The following is a 25,876-nucleotide window of genomic DNA, read 5'->3' as shown; positions in this document are numbered from 1 at the left end:
AATGAATTAATAATCCCAACTCATTAACTGAAGCCAATATATTCATATTTTGAAATTAGTACCACTTTTGCCCTGAAAATACATCCATCTTGTAATTTACTTTCTACTTAAAAGTTGTTTATCAGCATCCCAGTGTAGTATTTCCATTCCTCACGTTGAAAGAAACCACACACCTGTGAATGAGTCGTTTGAGGAAGTGGGAGAATACTGTTTTATTTAAGACTTCAGGTTAAACAGGAACTGTCAGAAACTCTGTGCTTGGAGACCTCTCAGTCTGGGCTGTGATGAGACTATCCAGCCTGATAAGAGCCACAGAGCAGACACTTGAACATGATGTGCGTCCCATGGTCTAATCTCATTCTCAAGGGGATACAGAGGAACACCACAGAACAATCGCTGAAGGAGCAGAGGGCAATCTGCTGGGTATGGATTTTACTGAAGGATCCTTTCCTTGATTCTAGCCTGGGGGATTTTCTACAGTTGAAATATATGTTGTTAAAGTCCCTGATCATCACCTGAAAACTCAAATACCTCTAAAATGGCAGAAAAGAATGTATACATTGAATATGAATGTATATGTATGTATGTGTGTGGTTGATTTGGATTATGTCAAAGTCAATATAAAATTGACAGGCTGCATTTTTAGCCTGTCAAAACCAGATTTACCTAAGGACTTGTACCACAAGGTATGCTCATAAGCACCCTGTTTTTAGAACGACTAGATCCAAAAGCAGGATCTCTGTCCACCACTATATTTAGTACAAAGCAACGTCTACTGTGTTGGGATGTTTTAGTTATGTGCAATGTACCTGTTTATGTCAGTTTTCTGGAACATAACAAACAGAAAGTTAGCAAAAATGTAAGAAGCCCATTGGTTGACGTGAAATTTATGCCCTAGAGCTCATGTACTTTACTTACAGGCAAACTGCTGGACTCTTCACTGCAGGTTGATTTATTCTTTCTTTATACTCAATGCTATAAAGTTTAGCTTTTATAGTTCCTTAGTCCACTGCACATCCAGAGCTCCTCACTACTGGGAACTCTCCAGAGTAATAGTTGTCAGTCTTGCCTGTACATTAGAATGATTTAGGGAGCTTTTAAGAATCCCAGTACCTGGGCCATGCCCCTAGACTAGTACTTCTCATCTTGAGGCAATTTGGCCCCCAGAGGACATTTGGCAATTTCTGGAGACATTTTTGGTAATTACAATTGTGTTGGAGGACAGAGGCTACTAACATCTAGCTGGTAGAGAATAGGCCTCCCCAGTGAATCATTATCCAGCACGCAATGCCTATAGTGCTAAGGTTGAAAACCATATTATAGACCAATAAGCCAGAATCTTTGGGGTTGGGACACAAGCCTCAGTAGTTTTTAAAGCTCCCAGGTGATTCCAATGTACAGCCAAGTTTGAGAATCATTGCTTAGTGTAGTGGTTCTCAAGCTTTCAAAGCATCAGAATTACCTGGAGGGCTCGTTAAACCAGATTGCTGGGCTCTATTCCCAGAGCTTTTTGATTCAGTAGGTCTGAGATGAGGCCTGAGAATTTACGTTTCTTTTTTTTATTATTTTATTTCTTTTATTTTTTTATTGAAGTACAGTTGATACCTAGCATTTGCATTGCTCATGAGTTCCTAGGTGATGCTGATAGTGCTGTTCCATCAACCAAACTTGGGGAACCACTGCTCTAGAAGCACGGTGATCAACAAAAACTGACAGCTGACAGCCAGATAGGGGAGGAGCAGAAATAGTTTATAACATAAACATACGAAATTAAAAAATCACAGTAGCTTAGGGACAGCATCCCACTGCTCCTTCACCCCAGTAGTCCCTAAAGGCATCAGTACGTAAAAGTACAGTTCAGTACCAGGTGGCTTGACTGTTATGCAAGACCCTCATGTTGTAGCCTAATGTTTCAGACCTCATCAGCTTGGCGCTACCGAAAAAGGCTGTTTTTCCCCTAAATTCAACTTAGGTTGTGAACTCAGAAGACTCAGGTTCAAGTCTGAGATCTACCTCTTCCTGTGTGACCTTGGGTAAACCCCTGTAAGTCTCATTTCTGTATTTGTTAAATGGGGTGGTTCGCATTCCTCCAACAATGATATGATGACCATCTCGGAGGCTCAATAAGAACAATGCATGTGAAAGAATTCTGAAACTGAATCTGCACTACATAAACATTAGTTACTTTGGACTGCTATAATTTGTAATCATACATGGAAATGTCCCATTTATGCACAACTTAATGAAAACAAGGATAACAGAAATGAATTTACCCCTCTTTATCTATTCCTGATGTTATCTCCTGCCATTTAATGCTATTATTTGGACATTACTTTTGTTATTGTCATGACTTCTTAATAATGGGATAAATAAAACCAGGGGCACATTGTTCTGTGTGCTAATTTTCCTTCCAGCCCATCCGGTGCGGCTGAGGGATACTTTTCCTCCCTTCACACCACTCCACCCATTCTAGACAGGAGCGAGGGATTTATGAACACAGTCTATTGTAGCTGAAAATATCAAATTAAATATTCTCCTCTCCTCAACATGAATTATTGTAGTGTCACTTGGAATTGAACACGATGGACCAGGTACCAGTGTTGAAAACGTGAGGTCCTACGGTTTTCTTTCTTGCTGGGGGAGGGGCTGGGATGCAGAAGTTGAATAGTTGAATCTGTAGTAAACAAGAATATCTTCCAATAGCACAGACTGAGTTAATTATAATGCCTGTAATGCCCAGGAAAGGTCTTTAATGAAAACATGCTCTCTGTTGCAAATCTCAAATCAGATGCAATAAAATAAATCACTGCATGACTGAGCATGGAGTTTTCTTTTCCTTTATGTTTTAATTGCTTCAGGGTTGAGGCAGAGTTTTCACATAGATAAATGAAGTAAAATCCATGGCCTCTGCTCTATCCATACACATATTCCTTTGACAGGCTCCTCTTGCCTCCTGACCAGCCCCAAACTTGAAGCGTATGACAAATGCAGAGCATAGCAGCAACTCCATAAATGTTCTCAATTCTGGTGCTGGGTGCCCTCAGTGACCAAGGGGGATGGAGAAGCACTTCTAATTAAAGCAAGTGGCTTGGCAGAGCAGTTAAGAGCGTGGGCCCTGAAGCTCTCCTTGGACTTAAGCCTCTGCTATGTTCCTGTGTGATGTTGACATGTTGATTAACTTCACTGCTTCTCAGTTCCTTCCTCTAGAAAATGAAGACAGTGATGGCAGCTATGTCAGGGGATTACTGTGGGCAACAGAAGAGACGATCCATACAGAGGGATTAGCAGAAGTAAGTATCTGGAAATGTGAGATATTTGCATGGCCTATCATTATCAGTCTCTACGTTTTGTCCTGTTTTTCCACGAGAATGTGAAGAAGGATCATCCAGGTCACCAGCTGCAGAGTGCTGGAAGATGACACAAGCTCAAAAGACCTCATTCTCAAGGAAATTATTACCTGGAAGATGAACAGACATAATAGTTCCTAAAGGAGCTGTAAGCAACGTTCTGTGGGAGCTCAACAGAAGGAGACGGTGGTATGGCACCATGACAGAGAAAACAGGCTCTGGAAACTGAGCCTGGCATAATTTAGACAAGTTAACTGTGGCCTCAGAGAAAACCGGACATGAAAAGAGAATCTATGCCATGTGGTGCATGTGAGTATGAAATGAACTAATCCACACAAAGCACTTAGAACAGGGCCTGGCCTGTCACAGATCATAAATGTTAGTTCCCATGAGAGACTGTTCCCACTATTCTGCACTTCCATGGGAAACATGGGATTGTTGCTACTCCTCGCTGTCTGTATCTTACACTGTTGAATATTCAGTGTTTCCGTTTTTGCTGAAGTCATAACTTTTTTAGAATCTGAGATACATAGCTGTTAACAACAACCAGGTGGAGGAGGGTGGGGGCGGGGAAGAGGAAAAATGCTTTTTGAAACCAGAGTTCCAAAGTCACGAAGGTTTTTCCTTAGAAGAAAGATGGTTCCCCCAAGACATGGGCTTCCTATCCTCAACAGCCTCAGTTACCTGGAGGTTGGAATGAAAAGAAATGTCTCTTTTGAATAACTCTGTTTGCTGTAAGGATACCAGTCTAGAAGCAGGGGCCTTGAGACTTCTACTCATTTTGCATGGGTAAAACCAAAGGATAATTATGGAGAATGATGGAGAAGAATTAAAATTCTTTAAAGGAGGAACATTAGAAGGACTCAATATCAAAAGTACACACGTTAGTGCCAAATATACGTGCCAACACTTTAAGATTTAATTCATAACAGAGAGAAGATTTATGTTGGAAAAAATGATCCCTAGCTTTTCCTGACTGGAGAAAAGATTTCACACATGTGTTATGAGTGGAGACTTACATTTTCTTGTAACAAAGTGCAAGCATAGTTAATTATAGCCCATAAGTGCTCTGACCTGGACACAAAACAAGGCACAAAACCTAATGAAAATGTTTTATTATTTCTTTTAATCAGCAGTCTCTATGCAAGTACATGCCGGTACTTGTTTAAAAGAAAGCTGCAGGCAAAACCAAAGCAGAACAAAGCAAAACAAAACAAACTGGTAGAGATCTCCACATACAGATTTAGGGAGTAGCTACAAAAGACTTATCAAGAATTGGTGATAAGTAGGAAAAAGGGAAAACCAATAGCATATTTGAAGGCATGCAGCTTATTTAATGATTTCATGTCATTCATGATTATTTTTCAAAATCTTAAGCACTGGAGTTAGTTCTTCATTGTAAAGTATGACATGTGGTCATAAGAAATTATCCTATGTGTAGACGGAAACAATGGCCCACCTAATGTACGGTATGCAGCATGAAGAAATGGTACTCTTGTGTCTTTGGGAGGAAAAAAGTTGATGCTGAAGCTGACATGTTACAGTACAAGAGGTTCAGGTGATTTTAAATATTTAATAAAAGAAATTCATTAGACAATAAAACTTCAAGATTTCCAGTAGCTGACACATAAAGTGAAAGAGGAAGACATACCTAAGATGTCCGAATTACCAGTCATGTAATAATACTTCACATACGAATGACATGCATTTTAACAATTTGCCATTAAAGTTTTAGAAGCTTGGCTGTCTTCTGGGAAGTGCTACGTGTGGTATAGAGAGTATTAAAACCGTAAAAGTCATATTTAATGGGAAGAGAGAAGAATGGAACATCCTAAAGGGGAAGTTGGAAATCCTGACTTCCAGCTTCAGCCCTGTCAGAAATCTTTGGGCTTGCTTCCCTCCTCTGCTGAATAATCTAGTTCTGGTGCAACATTTCTTATCTCTAAATTCTCTGCCTGCTCAGAAATTGTGTGATTTTTTTTTTCACATCAAAACTCCATATATAACTGGTTTCTCCAAAACTATTATCAACTCAATTTATCCCTAATCTTAGCTTAATCTTTCCCTTCATTTTACATATTTTTTCCAAATTCTCTTTTATTTTTCCAATCAAACTGTTTTAGTCCTTTTGCCTTTTTTTTTTCTATCCAAAAGGATTAAGGATGTCAAACCCTGTGGAATCCCATAGATTAAAGCATTGAAACTATTTATTTACCTTGAATGAATCAACAATACTTTATTACTCTCTAGGGAAAAGTTAAAATATACAGTACACTTGTCAGTGAGCTATAAGCATCATATTTTAAATATAATCCTGACTATATATAAAATGCAGGAAAAAATAGTAGGCAAGTAGCTATTTTAAGCTTCCAGTCAAGGGTCTGTTATAAATAGTAGTATAAAATTAGGGCTTTTAAAAAAGTTTTGAAAATGAGTTTGATTATTATTTTGTCTTACTTATAGTTAGTTGGAAATGATATAACATTAGGTTGTACTAGTCAAGACCAATAGATTATAAGCTAGTTTTGCTTCTAATCTTGATATTTGATATGTGCTGTATCTCTAGTGTAAGCATTTTGTTTATTTTTAGTGCTACCTAGAACAGAAAACATATAAATTTGGAATCTAATGTAATTAGCCTACAGTGACATCAAGATTCTTTTTCTAGACTTGATTACTTAGAGATGCTTATACTTGTCTAAAGAATATTAACTGTCATGAAAACCAGCCATTTAATCGAATGCTATTTTTAAATTTTTCTCTTATGATTTTTTAAATTTAAATCCAAGGTGGTTAACATATAGTGTAATAATGATTTCAGGAATAGAATTTAGTGATTCATCACTTACATATTAACACCCAGTGCTCATCCCAACAAGTGCCCTCCTCAATGCCCATCACACATTTAGCCCATTCCCCCACCCAACACCCGGCCAGCAACCCTCAGTTTGTTCTCTGTATTTAAGAGCCTCTTATGCTTTGTTCCTCTCCTTGTTTTTATTTTTGCTTCCCTTCTCTTACGTTCATCTGTTTTGTATCTGAAATTCTATGTGTGAGTGAAATTACATGATATTTGTCTTTCTCTGAATGACTTATTTAGCTGGAACTTCAGTTCCATCCATGTTGTTGCAAATGCCAAGATTTCATTCTTTTTGATTGCTGAGTAATATATATATATATATATATATATATATATATATATATATATATATACCACATCTTCTTTATCCATTCATCACTTGATGGACATTTGGGCTCTTTCTTTCCATACTTCGGCTGTTGTCAATACTGCTGCTATAAACATTGGGGTGCATGTGCCCCTTTGAATCAGCACTCCTGTATCCTTTGGATAAATACCTAGTAGTGCAATTGCTGGGTTGTAGGGTAGTTCTATTTAATCAAATGTTATTAAGACAAGTTTGGTAAACAACATTATCTTAGATTTTTAAAGTTCTATAATTTCAGACTCAGGACAGGTTCTTGGAGATCATCTATATCAGTGGTTCTTTTAAGTGTTGTCTGCAACTCCTGAGGATCCCTGAGAACCTTTGTAAGATCAAGAGAACACTAGCAGATTACTGCCTTTTGCCTTGTTGGTACAAAAGCAATGGTGGGTAAAGCTGCTTGTTCCCTTAGCACAAATAGAGACAATGGCACCAAACTGTTTTAATAGTCATTGTATTTTTCACCATCACACACTAGCAACAAAAAAAATTGCTGCTGCAAGAGTAATGGTGAGGGGTTCAGCGGGGTCACAAGATACAAGAGCAATATACAAACACCAGTTGCATTTCAATATTCCAGCTCTGAAAAATCCAAAAATCCAAAAATGAAATTAAGAGACAACTTCATTCAAAGTAGTGTCAAAATTAGGAATAAATTTTACAAAAGAAGTGTACGACATGTACTGAAAGCTACAAAATATTGGACAAATCAAAGATCTAAAATACATGTTTATGGATTGGAAGAATCAATATTGTGAAGATGGCAATTTTCTCCAAATTCATTTAAAATGTCCATATAATCCCTATCTAAATTGAAGGAAGTGAAAAAGTTTATCTTAAAATTTATATATAAATGTAAAGAATCTAGAAAAATTAAAACAATGTTGAAATGAAAGAACAAAGTAGGACTTACAATATGTGTTTAAAAACTTACTATAAACTATTGTTAATCAAGACAGGATGGTACTGGCTAAACAATAGACACAGAAGTCATTGGAACAGAAAAGAAAGTCCAGAAATAAACTCTTAACATTGATCATCAACTGAGTTTTGACAAAGGTGTCAAGGCAATTCAATGACTAGAGGGTTTTCAAAAATGGTGTTGGGGCACATGAAAAGATGTTCAACGTCGCTCCTTATCAGGGAAATACAAATCAAAACCACACTCAGATATCACCTCACGCCAGTCAGAGTGGCCAAAATGAAGAAATCAGGAGACTATAGATGCTGGAGAGGATGTGGAGAAACAGGAACCCTCTTGCACTGTTGGTGGGAATGCAAATTGGTGCAGCCGCTCTGGAAAGCAGTGTGGAGGTTCCTCAGAAAATTAAAAATAGACCTACCCTATGACCCAGCAATAGCACTGCTAGGAATTTATCCAAGGGATACAGGAGTACTGATGCATAGGGGCACCTGTACCCCAATGTTTATAGCGGCACTCTCAACAATAGCCAAATTATGGAAAGAGCCTAAATGTCCATCAACTGATGAATGGATAAAGAAATTGTGGTTTATATACACAATGGAATACTACGTGGCAATGAGAAAAAATGAAATATGGCCTTTTGTAGCAACATGGATGGAACTGGAGAGTGTGATGCTAAGTGAAATAAGCCATACAGAGAAAGACAGATACCATAGGGTTTCACTCTTATGTGGATCCTGAGAAACATAACAGAAACCCATGGGGGAGGGGAAGAAAAAAAAAAAAAAAAAAAAGAGGTTAGAGTGGGAGAGAGCCAAAGCATAAGAGACTGTTAAAAACTGAGAACAAACTGAGGGTTGATGGGGGGTGGGAGGGAGGGCAGGGTGGGTGATGGGTATTGAGGAGGGCACCTTTTGGGATGAGCACTGGGTGTTGTATGGAAACCAATTTGACAGTAAATTTCATATATTAAAAAAAAAAAATGGTGTTGGAACAATTGGATATGCCTGTGCAAAAAAATGAACTTAGATGCTTACCTCATATCCTACGCAAAAACTGTGATCAAAGATCTAAATGTCAAAAGCTAATACTATAAAACTGTTAGAGAAAAACACTGGAGAATTTATTTGGTGACCTTGGCTTAGGCAAAGATTTTGTAGATATGACACCAGAAACGTGATCCATAAAAGTTTGATAAATTGTATTTAGTCAAAATTAAAAATTTTTGCTCCTCAAAAGACACCATTAAGAAAATGAAAAGAAAAGCCACAGAGTGAGAAAACTATTTGCAAATCATGTATCTGATGAAGGACTTCTGTCTAGAATATATAAAAAAACTCCTACAATTAAAAAATATAAAGACTAACAAAAATTAAAAAGTATAAGAGATTTAAATAGACAGTTCACCAAAGTAGATATAAAAATAGATAAGAACATGAAAATGAAAAATACTGAACATCCTTAGTCTATTCGGGAAACAGAAATTAAAACCACAATGAGAGACCACCATGCATCATTAGAATGGCTATAATTAAAAAGACCCATAATAAGTGCTGGTGAGCATGTGGAGAAATTGGAACTGTCATGTAATGCTGATGGGACTGTAAACTGGTACAATCATTTTTTTATATTAATATGATCCAGCAATATTATTCATATCCCTCCAATGTTACTCATTTGTATTTAGTTCTATGCAATTTTATGACATGTGTAGGTTTGTGTATCCACCACCAGTCAAGATATAGAACAGGTCCTTCACCACAAGGATCCTTTATGATGTCCTCTTAGAACCACACTTACCTCCCCTCCCTTTCCTATTCCTAATCCCTGGTAACCATTTATCTGTCCTCAATCTGTATAACTCTGTCATTTCAAGAATGTTTTATAAAAGAAATCATATAATACATAATCATTTGAGATTGGCTTTTTCACTCAGCATCCAAAATTGTTCATCCAAATTATTATATATATATATATCAATAGCTTGTTCCTTTTTAATCTTGAGCAGTATTGCATGAAATGGATGTACCATAGTTTATTTAACCACTCACCCACTGTAGAACATCTGAGTTGTTTCTGGATTCTGGGTATTACAAATAAATCACTATAAACATGCATGAACAGGTTTTTGCATGAATGTAATTTTCATTTCTTTGGAATAAATGCCCAAGAGTTCAACTGCTAAGTCTGACAGTAATTGCATGGTTAGTTTTTCTTTTTTTAATTTTTTAATGTTTATTTTATTTTTTTAAGAGAGAGAGAGAGAGAGGGAGAGAGAGAAACGTGGGGGGAGGGGCAACGAGAGAGGGAGACACAGAATCCAAAGCAGGCCCCAGGCTCTGAGCTGTCAGCACAGAGCCCAATGCGGGGCTCGAACACATGCAAGATCATGACCTGAGCTGAAGTCAGATGCTTAACCAACTGAGCCACCCAGGCGCCCCTGGTTAGTTTTATAATAAACATCCAAACTCTTTGCTAGAGTGGTTCTACAATTTTTCATTCTCACCAGCAATGTATGTTTATTTTAGTCATTCTTACAGGTGTGTAGTGATAGCTCACTGTGGTTTCCATTTTGCATTGCCCTAATGGCTTATGATGTTGAACATCTTTTCATGTGTTTATTGGGTCATTTATATGTCCTCTTCAGTAAAATTTCTATTTGTATCTTTTCCCCATTTTCTACTTGGATTTTTTTGTTGTTGACTTTTGAGAGTTTTCTATGTATTCTAGATACTAGCCTTTATTGGACTTGGCGATTGCAAATATTTTCTCCTAGTCTGTAGGTTTCTTTTCATCCTCTTAAGAGGGTCCTTTGTAGAGAAACTGTTTTAAGTTTTGAGGAGGTTCTATTTATCAATTCTTTCTTTTATAGATTGTGCTTTTGCTATCCAGTCTAAGAATGCTTTGTCTAGTCCTAGATCCCAAAGATTTTCTTTCTTTTTGTCCCTAAAATTTTATACTTTTACATTTTCATTTAAGTTCATAGTTTTTAAAAATTACTTTTTTTTAACTTTATTTATTTTGAGAGAGATAGCACAAGCAGGGGAGGGGCAGAGAGAGAGAGGGAGAGAGAGAATCCCAAGCAGGCTCCATGCTGTCAGCACAGTCTGACATGGGGCTCGAACTCACAAACTGGGAGATCATGACCTGGGCTGAAATCAAGATTCGCATGCTTAACCAACTGAGCCACCCAGGTGTCCCCCCAAAATTGTTTTTACCTGTGGTAAAATATACATAACATGAAATTTTCCAAATTAACCATTAGTCATAGATCATGGTTGTCTTTAGCAGAGAAGAGATAGTTTGAACAGAATGAGGGGATGCACTGAGGATCAAGGAACCTAAAAAGGGATTGAATGATAAACATTAAGCCCTAAGGTACTTACTTTTCTCTACTCATTCATTTATCCAAAATTCCTGGCAGAGAAATAACATGTTATTAGATGTCTTCAATTCTGTACCAGTTTTCTCTTCTGGACCATTTCCACAAACTTAAATGTTTATCATTTCATGAGAGTTAGAGTTACTGCAAATAAGTAAAAAATTTCAAAACCACAGTAGAGATAGACTCTGGTCTATCAGCTGAGAGCTGCTTTTATTATATCAACCTGAACACAAGACCGGTTTGAATTAGTATCTCTGTAAGATTGTAAATAGCTCAGTGTTCTGGGTCACACAGTCAGAACTAAAGATGTTGACTCCTAACATTCTGAGAGTCTATGCTCCCTGCTTCTCTCCATCCCTCCTTCTACCTCTCCCTCCCTTCCTAAATATATATGAACTGTCTTCTGTCTACCTGATGAATTACATAGTGTCTAAGAGTTGTGTCCCAGGGATGCATCCAGCACCAACTCTGTCTTCTTTCCTCCATCCCCTGTAGCATCTTCTTCTTTTCCCCAACAATTGAGAAAAGGACTATATATACAGAGAATATCTGTACCACAAAATTACACACACACACACAGACACACACACAGACACACAGACACAGACACACACACACACACACACACACACACACACACTGTATAAAAAAGGAACACAGAGTATTTCTTATCCTTTCTCCACTTTCCCCTTTGTCTATGACATGGCCCTTCATCCATTATCAAAGAAAAATTCCTTGAATTTTATAGAACAGAGATAAAAACATTCATTTATTTTAAAGTATGTATGCAAATTACATATGACCATGTAATTTAAGTGGCATACCAAATAAATATACAGTGATTTTATGATCCAATAATTTCAAGTTATGTAAAGTTTTTGTCTTTAAAATCTTTAGGGAGTACCTCTTTTTTTTTTTGTATGATATTTCCCTAAAATAAATGCAAAAGTCTTCTTTACTTCTTTTTCCTAACTGAAACACGAATGATTGCTGAAAGATCTGGTCACTTGGTTTAGTGCTGATCTTAATTATTTGAAAGACAAGATAATGAACATCTCTAAGATCATGACAAAGAATTTAAAACTTATTCAGTTTTGATGAGAAATGCATGATTTATCCAATAGGTTTCATGGATACCTGGTCACCAAGACCCTAAATGAGGCCAGAATTCTGATGTGTGATAACTAAATGGGGGAGACAAAGAGACAATAACAGCCCTTGCCTGTTCTTTTTTAATGATTTTATTTATTTATTTATTTATTTATTTATTTATCTTTTAGAGAGAGAGAGCAGGAGCAGAGGAGTGGGGGCAAAGAGGGAGAGAGAATCTTAAGCAGGTTCTATGCTCAGCATGGAGCTCACTGCAGGGCTCTATTCCAAGACCCTGGGATCATGACCTGAGGCGAAATCAAGAGTTGGACGCTCAACAGACTAAGCCACCCAGGCACCCCGGGTGTTCTAATTGATGTTAGTAGTCACTTCAGGAGCAAGCCTACCATGCATCATTGTGCCTAAGGGGACTCCATGGGATTAGGGTCCCTCATTATTATTTCGTACAAAAATAATGACTTGAGAGATCAAGTGATTTATTTAAGATCAGTTACAAACCATTTAAAAATTTTTTTAATTTCCTGGGATTATGCCCATTTACTTTTTGGGGAGTTGGAGACATAAGCCACTTAAAAATATCAAAGGTTATGAAGACATATTAATATTTCTGAAGTTCAGGTTTTGAGCTTTGACCTACTATGGAACAAAATGGAGAGTGAGAGGCAGGGATGAAAGGCAGGAACAGGGTAGTTAGTGAGATGCCACAGGGGTTGATAAACTGTTTTTGTAAATGACCAGATAGGAAATATTTTAGGCTTTGCAGACCATATGGTGTCTGTCAAAATGATTTACTTAAGTAATGGGTATGGCTGTGTTCCAATAAAAGTTCATTTACAAAAATAGGTGTTGGGTTGGATTTGGCCCACTGGTCGTAGACCCACCCCTGGGCCAGAGAATGAGGAGAAAGCAGAAATGGTGAGCACTCAGTGCTTGCACATGAAGCTCTGGAATATCCCTTTTAGTGTATAGTACTTCCAGATTTACTTCCCCTCCTTGATGGTGGCCCAGGAGATGGGAGGCAATTTTAAGGTCACTCTATAACACCAATGAAAATATTCCTATGAAGCTATTTCCATGGAACAAAATGCAGGAGAAGTTTCAACAAATCACCTAAGCTTACATGCATATTCATAATATTGCAAAACCCAGTGCTCACACACATTTCACTCACTTCTGAATACCTTCTGGGAGTATGTATTATTTGCGCTATAAGACCATTGTAAGTTGCATTTGAAATTGAGTCAGTGGTTTTGACAAATAAAATTTCTTTTTAGGGATGCTGCAATGCAAACCTTGTGGATGATATTATGAGAGATTTTATGCTGTCTTCATAAGCTGCAACTTGGTAAATTTCTATAGCAACCTTCCCTTACCAATCTTATTTTAATAGTAGTAACCAGATTATAACTAAACCTCCAAGTTTTACCTAGCAACTGGCACACCCAAGATATGTCATTTAACAAAAATAACCTCAGAGAGATTGTGTGGAAAATTTCATTAATTTAACTTAAACGCTCATAACATTTACTGTCTGCAATCATTGTTTTTTAATTTGTGTTTCATAGTGTGTTTAGATATTTTCTTTTTTTTTAAGTTTTTTATTTATTTTGAGAGAGAGAGAGTGGGAGAAGCAGATAGAGAGGGAGAGAGAATCCCAAGCAGGCTCCATGCTGTCAGCACAGAGCCCAACACGGGCTCAAACCCACGAACAGGGAAATCATGACCTGAGCCGAGATCAAGAGTTGGACACCTAACTGACTGAGCCAATCAGGCACCCCTGAATATTTTTAAATAAATAACCATTTATTATAGCAGTAATGGAAAATGCTGAAACCTTATTTCTGTATCCCTTGAAATTAATTTGACTAATTTTGTTTCAGCTGCAGATACTCCTTTGGGAGAAAGAGAAATGGCAGTGTTTCTATTTTTAAAGAAAATGTTAAATAGGTGTTTTACTTTTTTTTTTTTTTTAATTTTTTTTTCAACGTTTTTTATTTATTTTTGGGACAGAGAGAGACAGAGCATGAACGGGGGAGGGGCAGAGAGAGAGGGAGACACAGAATCGGAAACAGGCTCCAGGCTCCGAGCCATCAGCCATCAGCCCAGAGCCCCCAGACGCGGGGCTCGAACTCACGGACCGCGAGATCGTGACCTGGCTGAAGTCGGACGCTTAATCAACCGCGCCACCCAGGCGCCCCAGTGTTTTACTTTTAAAATGCTTTTCATGTGTGTGCATGTTTGGTGGTCTCAAAAACTTCAACAAAACACCAGAGTATAAGATTACCCTGGCAGTTAGGCTAATTTGATTGTATACGTTTGTATTCTCAAACAGAGTGTGTGCCACTCAAAGTCATGGTTATCCTAGATTTGTGTTTTCTATAGACACTTAGTAAATATGTGAGTTGATGTGGGGATTATCCATTATGGAGGCAGATAACTGATTTGTTTGAAAGTCAAAGAAGAATTACAATGAACACAATTCACACATATGCCACACAGGTCTTTAGAGCATTCAGAATTAGAAAAAAATTCCTGTTTAGGCAATGCTGCCTAATTCTTAATAGTGTACCATGCCCTGGTATAGTTCTCCAAAATTACTGATCAAAATTTAGATTAAATATTTATAATCAATATTTATATAAAAAAATATATTTAATATATAGGTATATTTTGATATGCAAATATTACATACATCTTTTTATATATACCTATGTAGGTCATATATGTGTATGTGTGTATATATATTTCAGCATATGTATGTACAGAAAGATGCATATGAGAATTTCCATAGAAGTACTATTCATATTAGCTCAATTTTAGAAACCGTTTAATGCCTACATAGAGTAGAGTGGATAAATTGTGGCATACTCAGACAAGGAAGTACTACAGAGTAATGAGAATGGATGAGCTACAACACAACAATGTGGGTTACTCTCACAAACATAATGTTGAACAAAAGAAGCCATACAGAGAATAATATATATCATATGATTCTATTTATATAAAATACAAAAATAGGCAAGTTCATGCCATTAGAAGTCAGGAAAGTGGTTGCCTTGGGAGTTAGAGTGATTCATGACTGAGGGACTTCTGGGAGCAGGTAATGTTCTGTTTCTTGATCCTGGTTACACAGATGTGTTCATTTTGTGAAAATTCATAGAGTTGACACTTATGTACATTGTTCTGGATGTATATTATACTTCAATAAACTTTTTAAAAAGTTTACACAGTATTATGGCTCTTAAATGATGTAACATTCCCCTAATTTTCATAGGTTTCTTTTCTTTTTTTTTTTTTTTTTTTTGGTAAATTTTTTTTTTTAACATTTATTTACTTTTGAGACAGAGAGAGACAGAGGATGAACGGGGGAGGGTCAGAGAGAGAGAGGGAGACACAGAATCTGAAGCAGGCTCCAGGCTCTGAGCTGTCAGCACAGAGGCCCACGCGGGGCTCGAACTCACCAGCCGTGAGATCATGACCTGAGCTGAAGTCGGACGCTCAACCGACTGAGCCACCCAGGCGCCCCCATAGGTTTATTTTCTATAAGAAAATCAAATTTGGGGAAACAATGGAAATATGCAGAAAAACAGCATTTATGACATAAATGACATTATTTTAAGGGAGAATTTTGGAGTGTTCAGGACATTTTTTATTTTATGAAACTAAGTTAAAAATTCGCAGCAAAGATGGTTCTCTCTCTCTCTTTCTTCCTTCCTTCCTTCCAGGTACAGACATTTAGCAGAATTGCCTCATCAGCTAGAAAACTCATGTGGGATGGGGCACAGTATATTGTTCAGTACTTGGCAGAGATGTGTGCCCATCCCATTCCTTTCATACTCTGATAGGCAATGACTTTGGACATTTTTAACTTGTCCAGTAATTATTTACTTTACTTGTTGCTTTTATAACTAGGGATATTAATAAACTCCTTACTTAGTTTTAGATTCAATGGACCACTTCACAAAATATATACTTCATATGTACATTTTTTTTCAAATTGAAGATTTCTGGCTTCTTTTTATTTTTTTAATGTTTTATTTATTTTTGAGACAGAGAGAGACAGAACATGAACAGGGGAGGGGCAGAGAAAGAGGGAGGCACAGAATTGGAAGCAGGCTCCAGGCTCTGAGCCATCAGCCCAGAGCCCGACGCGGGGCTCGAACTCACGGACTGTGAGATCGTGACCTGAGCTGAAGTCGGACGCTTAACCGACTGAGCCACCCAGGCGCCCCTCTGGCTTCTTTTTAAATATCAGTTGAGACATATTTCCCAAACATCATCCATTGTGTTCCACATTCCCCTTTTAATTCCTGTGCATCTGGTAACCCTAGGAAGGAAGGTCTAGAAATGCAACATTTAGTTTTAGCAATAAAATCTCATGTTTCCACCCCAAATAAAACTATGGGCTAGTCACAAACACTCATTTTTGTCTTATGTCCACTGAAAAATTGCCTGGCCCTCCCAGAAATAACTGGGTGAGACACCTATTTAGCAAAATGTGTCCCTCTGAGCAGATAAGCAGATGTATATGTCTAGACAATCAGCTCATCAAGAGCTCAACCTTTGTTTTATTATTTTATTTTCTGGTTCCTTTCTGTCAGTTGACCTCACCAACATGATGAGTATAGAATATAAAAATCTGCTTACCAGATGTGCCAATGCAATCTGCAAGATTTACAACATAAATACTATTCTGAAGAACAGTCTCTGTATCATACACATTTTCCTTTATGATGTTTTCCTTCTGTCTTAAATAAGCAACTAAAGAAGTTACTGGATTTAATGGAGGAGAGAAAAGGGTCTGACTTTATCTTTGAACATGGTCTTTGAAAATATATTTCTGTACCAGGGATGGCATCTGGATGACTGGAAAGTTTGCCCTATGAGGTATACGGAAGAGAAGTGGTATGGCTGCTTGTCCTACAGCATGGTCTCCGAGATCAGACTGGATCCAAATCCCGGCACTGCCACTTGCTAGTTGTATAACCTTGAGGAAATCCTTAAAAACTGTATCTCACTTGTGGTGCATCGTGGGTTTGTTGTGAGGATCAAAAAAGTTAGCCTGACACAGGGCAAATGCTAGTTAAGCTTCAGGGAATACTATTCTCATGGTACATATTGGTATACATAACATATTTTAAGACTGCATATTTTTCCTTCATTGATTCGGGAAGTGCTTCTCAACACAGTAGAGCGAATGCTCTTGTTAAGATATAAACCAAATCATGTCACTAATCTTCTCTTGACCTTCTAAAAGCTTTCTATCTCACTCAGAGGAAAAGGCTAAGGGCTTTATAAAAGGTGCACAGGTAGGGTGACAATGTTTAGGACATGATATTTTTAGGACAATCCATGTTTATGCCCATTGTCCAGATGCAATTATTGATGACAGTGTCTCTTTTCACTCTCAGAGTATCCTGGTTTAAATGATAAAATATATGGTTTACCCTATTATTAGGCCCTATGTTGTCTGCTTCCCCCATCACATAGCCTACCGCCTATCCCTGTGACCTCATGTTACTACTGTCTCCCTTCCACTCACCACCATGGCCTCTTTGCTGGTCCTTTAACCGTCCAGACACATTCCTGCCTCAGGGACTTTGCCTTTGCCATTTCCTCTGCTGGAATGCTCTTACCTTAGATAGTGGCGTGGAAAGTTTTAGGTTTTTTATTCAACTGTTATCTTGTATTGAGGCATTCTTTAGCCACCACTCTAAAATTAGTATCTTCCCCCTTTCTTTCTATTCCTCTTTCCCATTTTATTTTTCTCCTTATCAGTGATCTCCTATGTGAGATATTTATTTATTTAACTTGCTTATTGTCATATTCTTCTACTTGAATGTATGCTCCAAGAGGGCAAGGATGATTGTCTGGTTTTCTTTACTGCTATTTCCCCAATGACTGGTATATAGTAGGAGCTCAGTAACTATCTATTGAATGGATAAAGGAAGAACATTTACAGAGGAAAGATCTGATGTCACTGAGTAACCAAACGGCCAATCCACTGCCATCCCCATTACCTTCTAGAGTAAAATAGGGCTCATATGTTTAGGATTCATGTTATGAGAAGAATTATTTGACCAGCTTCCATTATTGACGCTCTTTTCTAAGTAAGTTGTTGGAAAAGTTGAGATGGCAAACAATGTCAACAAACCTCACACAGAGGTTTAAATTCTAAAAGTAACCTCTCAATTTGCACATCCAAAAATATGATTAAATCTTCCTGAGTCCAGGAACACCAGGGACTTCAAACCTTCCAAGTTTAAGTAAACATTTCAGAGCATGCGGTCTTGTAAAATTTTTGATGTTCAAATTTAAAAATAAGGCTACCAAAAATTAATATGGAGTGATACTTACGTTTAGTCCCGTTACCAAATTTAATCTCAACTATTAACTTTATTATGTAGGGAAGTTTTTCCAAGAAAAGCTAGACATAGTTAAAAATAAAAGTGTAGCTATAGAAAGCAGTTATTTGAACTCCCAGGAGAATATGGTAGCTACAGAAAGCAGTTGTAGAATTCCTGGCAGTATTTCAAATTTATTTTGACAGAATTTCTTAGAACAGTCCACACTTAATCACTCTAGTCTTAGAATCAACTTCAGACACAGAGAAGTTGATACCCCACCCTCTTTCATTTTAGTTAGCACACTCTTTATACCAACTGCATACCCTTGTATGATAATAAAGAAATAACACTCATATCCTAGCAACTCGTAGATGAAGACACCATAGAAATATTTCAGAATGAAATAGCCCGAACATCTGCTTGTACTGCAAGCGCTCGAAGCAGTGCAACATTTACATCCCCTCCCCAGCCCTCACTATTTTATGTTAAATTTAGAACACAGCAGCCTCTTCCATGAGCTGAACGGTTCGATGGGGGAGTATCATCAGCCACGATGCTTCTTTACATCTCCACACCTTCCTAATGAGAATGGGACTGAAACCATCTCTCTCTCCTCAGCTATGGGAACAATCTTGCAGTTATGGATGGTTTCCATCCCCCCACCTCCCTGAAATAGGAATAACTGTGCTGTGAGCCAAATGCTGAGGGTTAGCAGAGTAACCTCACATGAGAATAATTACTTAACATGAGCATGAGAGAAGGCAATGAGGTTCCCAGACACAGGAAACGAAAAGTCAGAATGGGAGGTAGAGTTGGAGAGGGTTCTGAAGCCTTTCCAGACAGCAACTTCCTTATAACAAACAGTAAATTGGGTAATAAATTTATCACTCTGTCATTTTATGTGTACAGATATTCTAAAATCAGCTAGTTAGCATAATGAATTTTTTGCAATGCGCATGTGTCTTAGCAACGCCAGAAACTCAAACTCAACCTATTTCCTGTTCTCTGAAGAGTAAATAAAATCTTTAGTGATATGAATGTTCATTTTGATATCCCAAATCACGTGTAGGTTTAATATTCCAATCAAAACCACAATTCCAACTATGCTCAAAGAATGCATATTGCACAGAAACTTTGAAAAAAGAGTCCTCAATTGATTATATGTGCCAGAGAGAGGAAGGTAACACAGTGTCCGGACATAGGCAGAAGGGGAAAACGACCCTGTTATGTGCAGCTCTGCTTTGCACACTTTTCCCTCAGATTTATGGACCCTGAGACGTTGCTCATTTGCAAGAAAAAAGTAGAAATTCAGTAAATTCAAAAAGGAAGTCAGCTTTTAGATCTTGAATTGCATGGGAGGAAAACCACTCTTATAGAAGCAAGTACCAGTACATGTTCTTATTTTACTCATTCATCAAATATTTTTTAACTTGGGTACAATGCTAGATGCAGGAGATACAATGATAAATGAGAATTATGGCAGCCTGTCTTACGGAACTTGAAGTCTAGTGGGGCAGACAGGCAAGTGAATTGGCAAATACAACAGAGTGTGTGTTAAATGCTATTTCAGGGTTAATAGAGGGTGTCGTGGGAGCGCATGAGAAAGGCACTAACCCAGTTTGGGTTATAGATACTTGCCAGACAAGGAGATGTTTAAGCTGAGATCTGAAGAATAAAGCAGAATTAGCCAGAGGAGGCCTGAAGGGAAAATCTGCCAGGTAGAGAGACCATCTTGGTATTCTCAGACAGGCCAGGTTAGCTCCAGGAAAGGGAGGTAGAGGAATGTGTACAGAGAGAGGCGCAGGAGGGAAGGCAGAGGCAGAGCTACCCCATAGGAAACATTTAGCTGCAATGCACCAACAAGGGGCAGAGATCTTGGTCAAAGGACACACTTTTCTTTATCAAAATTCAGGGAATATAGTTTTTATCCCTAATTTTATGGTTATAGTACTATTACTGGAGTACGTAAGAAGGATATGTTTTTATTTGCTTGATGCTAAGTAAAAGGGAGACACCATCCTTATCACATGGGCAATAATCTGGTGGGTAATTTGATCAATTTGGGGGAATAAGATGTGTAGACCACAGATAATTTCCTGTGTCTTGTACATAAATGAAGATTCCCTCTAACAAATTGTCATCATAATCATCAGTACCATCAGTATTTAAACTGGAAGATCTCAGAGAAAACTGATAAGAAGTCAATTTTAACAGTAAAGACCCTGAACAAACCAAATTATGCCAATAAGCACTTACTGAATGACTACTATGTTTGAGACACACAATCTATAAGTTGTGGCGATTTATTTTTTAGGCAAAAGTTGCCTTGGTGATTTGATGTGTCAGGAGACAACTTTGGTATGGCTGCCCCAACAACAGAATGGATTCCAGTTGCACAAGATGTCAAAGGCTGTGTGAATATGCAGATAACTGGCTCCAAGCAAACGTCTCTGGTTTCCACATTGCTCAGATCCTCTGCCAGAGCAACATATTGAGTCTTGACTTTCCATTGCAAAATATTTCTGATAATTTCAAACAGAATTATATCTGTTTATTTTTCATTGTTGTCCTCAATAAGAGGTGGATGCTTAGAGTGGACCAAATTAGTAACCAGCAATCAGTTACTAGATTCTGCCACTGGCTCGTTAGCTTCTTCTCACAAACCTGTTTTACCCTACATGCTAAAAAGAGACACTATTCACCTACAGTATCATCTACGACATCACTAGTTTTCAATGCCCAGCTCTGTGTGTGAGAGATTTCTATGCTAAGTCATTGGACTCCACTTCTTCCCTCAGCCACCATTTTAATCCTTTGCAATCTACTTCTCTCACACACAAATTTCCCCACATTCCTGTTTCTACTAAAGGGGCTGAGCTACAGTGTTTTATGGGCATATCTGTGTGCAAGCATGGGTGGGCTGTTATCCTGAAAGCACATGATGCCAAGCTTTGGCTGGTTACCCATGCATAAACATCACTTTTAGAGATTCTGCTCTATTCAAAATTATAACCCATCTCCCTATAGATGGCACTCTATGGCATTAACATAATCTCAAGAATCATTAAAGAGTACAATTTTTAGATTCTGTTCTCCTAACCTATATTGGCATTTAGTAGTTGGGGTTATTTGTAGTCCCTAAGCACAGATATAAGGTTTTAATTGTTTTGTCATTGTAATGGATGTAAACAGTTTATACACAGATCAATGTACTGGCTAAATTTGTGCATTTCTTGAAAATTCAGGATATCAGATAATGTAATTTCCTGACACATAAAATCCATCATCAGTTTAGGTGACAAGCATGAGTATTTGAAAGGGTCGGTAACTCTTTTCCGTTTCTCTCTCCTGTTTTGGTCAGTCTTCTCTTATAATTAGTGATATTATGCTTTTTGCATAATTAAGAATTAGAGTAATCCTTTGATAACATTAGTAACAACTTTTCCCCAACATTGCCATTTGCAAGGCCCTTGCATGCTTGAAAACCAAGAAGGTAACTGGCATTTATTTGCTTCCTTTGGTTCCTTCTGCTCTGAATTTTGTCTCAGATTGTCGATTGTCTGATTTTATCACCAGGTAGTGTGTGTGTGTGAGAGTACAAGCTAGGGCCAGAGGAGACTCTCTCCACTTTTTGGCTTATTTCTTCTTTATGCAACACATGTAACTTTGGACTTATTTTTCAATTTAGGATCTGTAAATGCCTCAGTAGCAGTCCTTCAGTGACTAGACCTAGCCTCTCTGAGAATGTTATTATTTTTTTAAATGTTTATTAATTTTGAGAGAGAGAGAAAGCATGAGTAGGAGAGGGACAGAGAGAGAGAGAGAGGGAAAGAGAGAATCCCAAGCAGGCTCCCCGCCATCAGCCTGGAGCCCAACGCAGTGCTCAATCTCACGAGCCATGAGGTCATGACCTGAGCCGAAACCGAGTCAGACACTTAATTGACTGAGCCACCCAGGCGCCCCTCTGAGAATGTTATTTAGTTAGCTGTAGTGATGGCATTTTGACAAGAGCTGTGCCTGCACATTGGCAGCTGGTAAGAAGTAGGTAAAGTATGGTCAGAGTGAAGAGGACCTTGACTACTAAACATGGAAGCTCCTGGGTGATTTTTATTAAAATGACACTCAGTCAGCAGAAGTGAAGACCAGTATAGGCTGGAGAAAAGAAACCCTGAAGATAGGGAGACTGATTAGGAAACTTTTGGAAATAGGTGTGGAGGGACCCCCTCTTCCATGCTCACAGATCGAGAGCCACTTGGCACTGAACACCATGGTAAAGGGAGATGGACAGCTGCTGCTTCGCCTTGCAGCATATGCCATGGTCAGAGGAGTCCACAGGTCTGATAGGTGAGACTTCAAAGCATCAGACTCTTACAGCAGGAGGCAGCTGCAGACCAAAGGCAGGAAGGCCCAGAGCTCACATCACTAGGAAGGGTTTCTCTGGACTCTCCTGGGCAGATATCAGGGAAACTACATCTTCTCGTCTCCCAACTCAGAGAAGAGGACTGACAGAATGAGGTAGAAATAACCCCCAAATACTGGGAGGCTTTTTAGCTTAAATGTTTTCTTCTTTTCCTCTGCAAGAAGATTGAAATAACTAAAGCATGTATGTATTTTTTTAACCCAAAAGGCTTCCTTTCTAAAATTAATGTTGGTTAAATGTCTCATTATGTGAGTTTTAGAAAAACAGTAATTACACAAATGTACCCCTGTGATGTAAAAGCCTGTCAAACTGTCCACATTGTATAGAACTACAATAAGGGATATAAAGTATTAGAGTCCCAAAAGGAAGAACCATTTGGTCAAATGAGGATGTGTAAATTATTATCCATTGTTATATGAATGTAAAACCAAGTTTTATTTGAATTTTCACCAACTGGGGATAGTCCAGACGGTCTGGCTTCGTTTGTTGGTCTGGACTAGAAATGATGTTTAGTCTAGTGACTGGCAGGTAGCACCTCAAAGAGATAAGCGAGTGTCCTTTCCAGCAGTCGCAAATATTGGTTTTCCAAAAATGTTCTTTGCAAATGGTCAAATGGGAATAATTAATTCAGAGATAGTTAATTATTCTTCTGAGGCATGATGGGTCGGTTAACTAGTATATAAGTATGAATAATCAATGTTTAATACTCTACAACATAACTACTAGAGTAAAATTTTGAATAAGAGTCATATAAACACTTTAAATCTATTATTAAAGAAAGATGTCATGAGAAAGCCTCGTGTTCACACACATTATTTCATAAAGAGAAAATTAATAACCTTTAAAAAAATTTAAGTTCTATAGCATGTGCTAAACATTTTAAGTTAATTATGCATTTTCAGTTTTGCATCATAGTTCAGTTCTAAAATCACATTTCAAGTTCAAATAGAAAACATATGTTTTCATGCCATTCTGTGAAAAGAGATGGCATATAATTTTTTTTTTATCATTTGTTGTCTAATTTCTCCAATTTTGCCAACAATATACTTGAGTACTTTTGAAATGCTTTTTATTTGTAACGTTCGAGACCATAATCATTGTTTTCATCTTTACTGTCAGCACTTCATTGTATCACTGCTTTTCCTGGTAGGCGAGCATAATTTTGCCATAGTTTAAGTGTATTTATTGGAAACCGAGAGATTCTTAGTTAAAATTTATCATGCCTTCAAACAAAACTTGCTACTTAAAGTCATATTTCAGAATATTATTGCTCAGAATAGTTTTGTTTTTATGGATAAGACATAGAAGAAAAAAAAAGAAAGGCTGAGGAAAGTACTTTTCCTGGGTTTAGAATAAAGACATTCCATAACATCTGGCACAGACCACGTAATTTTACTTGAATTTTAGTTCACTTGAATTCTTGCAGCCATTTTCCCCTCACAACCACTAGATCAAATACGAAACATCTAATTCCTTTGGGCTTTACTTTGTTTTGGTACTAACCAGTCTCTAAAGCAAGATGATCACAGTGACAGTGGGTGAGTTATCTTCCCCTCCCACTGAGGCATCACTTTTGTCATATTTGTCTTGGGATCCTTATTGCCTAGCTCAGGGGCAGGCACACAGTGGGTACTCCATGAATAAAAACTCTGTAAACTGAAGAAATGAAGAAGGCAACAGTAAACTGAGGCCTATTTTAAATGGCTTTAGTGACACTGTTCAACAAGGTCAACACTGAGCTGAGATCACGTGGACCTCACTATCTCTAAGTCACCGAGACAACTGAGGGAAGCCAGCATACCCTTTGGCTTCCATCATCAATCCAGATCGTCAAAATAAAACAGGTACTTTCATTTCAACATGTACCCTGGCCATCTGGCCACTGAATGGCATCACATTAAAAAGGTTACAGAAACTGAAGAAATACTTATTTTAAGTATCTTTTGGGCTCAATAGATCTCACCCTGAAAACTGAGTCTCAGAAAAATCCAGTTTCTTCCCAAGATTGCCCATCCACTCAGCAAGCTCAGGGCTGGCATGAGAATCTGCTTCATTAAAGACCGTGACTTTGAATAGTCTTCCCCAAAACGCGATTTTGTGAACAATTAAGTTAGCAAATAAATGTAACATTTAACAAATAATAAAAATGTTAAAGGCCACCAAAGTTGAAGGCTGCAGAAATCACTCTCAGTAAAAACACAGACTAAAACTCCAAAGGTCTGCAGCAACTCTCTTACTGTGGAATCAGAACGTATGTTCAAACCTGCAAATATAGTTGTGGTTACTTCCTACCTTAAACACATTGATAGGGAGATCAATGACCACATAGATAAGGTCTCCAAGGGCAAGGCTGGCTATCAGCGCGTTGGGGCCATTCCTCATACACTTGTTCTGGTAAATGATCCTGAGCAGAGTTGCATTCCCCACCATTCCCACGATGAAAATAGTACAAGATATCACAGTGTTAATGTATTTGAAAGCTGAAGTAATCTTAGTCTGCTGCGGGCAATAGCTGTGCATTGAGCCATTGCTAGGTAGGGCCAAATTAGTGGGTCGATGAGTGGTAACGAGGAAGCTGAGCTCTGTCCCACGAAAAGTGGTGAAATCATCCACTGGAGTACTTAGGTTTGTGCTGTAGCTTTCAGGATTATCACTGATCACACATCCAACCAGCGCTACCCAGAAGGACACCTTGAGGCAAAAGGTTTCCATCGTGATGCAAATTTGAGGAAATGTCTCTTACTACCTTCCCTTTATACACTTGCTTTTTTTTTTTTCACCTGGAAAAGAAAGGAGGAAAAATAATTGGTTACAAAATCCAGCTGCCAATAATTGTAGTCAATGATTATTTACTGCGTCAGGTAAAAAGTAATATATATTTGGTAATTAGATAAGATCTGTGTAAGGTTATCCCATGGCAGGGAAAAAAGACAAGATCAAAGCTCCATTATGGCAAATTCTCTATCTCTATCTCTATCTCTATCTCTATCTCTGTCTCTGTCTCTCTCTACGCCCCTCTGCTTCCTTCTCTTTCTCTCTCTCATCTCCATCCATGATTATATCTAGATTATAATATGGATGAGGACATATGGGTTTTTCCTTTAGTAGATCAAAAGTT

The 25,876-nt window shown here is 37.9% G+C and overlaps 1 protein-coding gene across 1 annotated transcript in view; it reads right to left on the bottom strand.

Moving 5' to 3' along the window:
• The window catches only part of EDNRA (endothelin receptor type A), a 57,011-nt gene extending 31,474 nt beyond the window's left edge, over positions 1 to 25,537 (bottom strand). The window contains exon 1 of the mRNA XM_049632256.1: positions 25,051 to 25,537. Coding sequence (XP_049488213.1) covers positions 25,051 to 25,470 — 420 coding nt within the window. The 5' untranslated portion in view covers positions 25,471 to 25,537. The remainder of the gene's footprint in view (positions 1 to 25,050) is intronic.
• Between the last annotated feature and the right edge of the window lie 339 nt (positions 25,538 to 25,876).

Source organism: Panthera uncia, chromosome B1, assembly GCF_023721935.1.
Source record: "Panthera uncia isolate 11264 chromosome B1, Puncia_PCG_1.0, whole genome shotgun sequence".
Lineage (NCBI taxonomy): Eukaryota > Metazoa > Chordata > Mammalia > Carnivora > Felidae > Panthera > Panthera uncia.
Note: the sequence above shows the minus strand (reverse complement) of the source record. Positions and strands in the feature narration are given on the sequence as shown.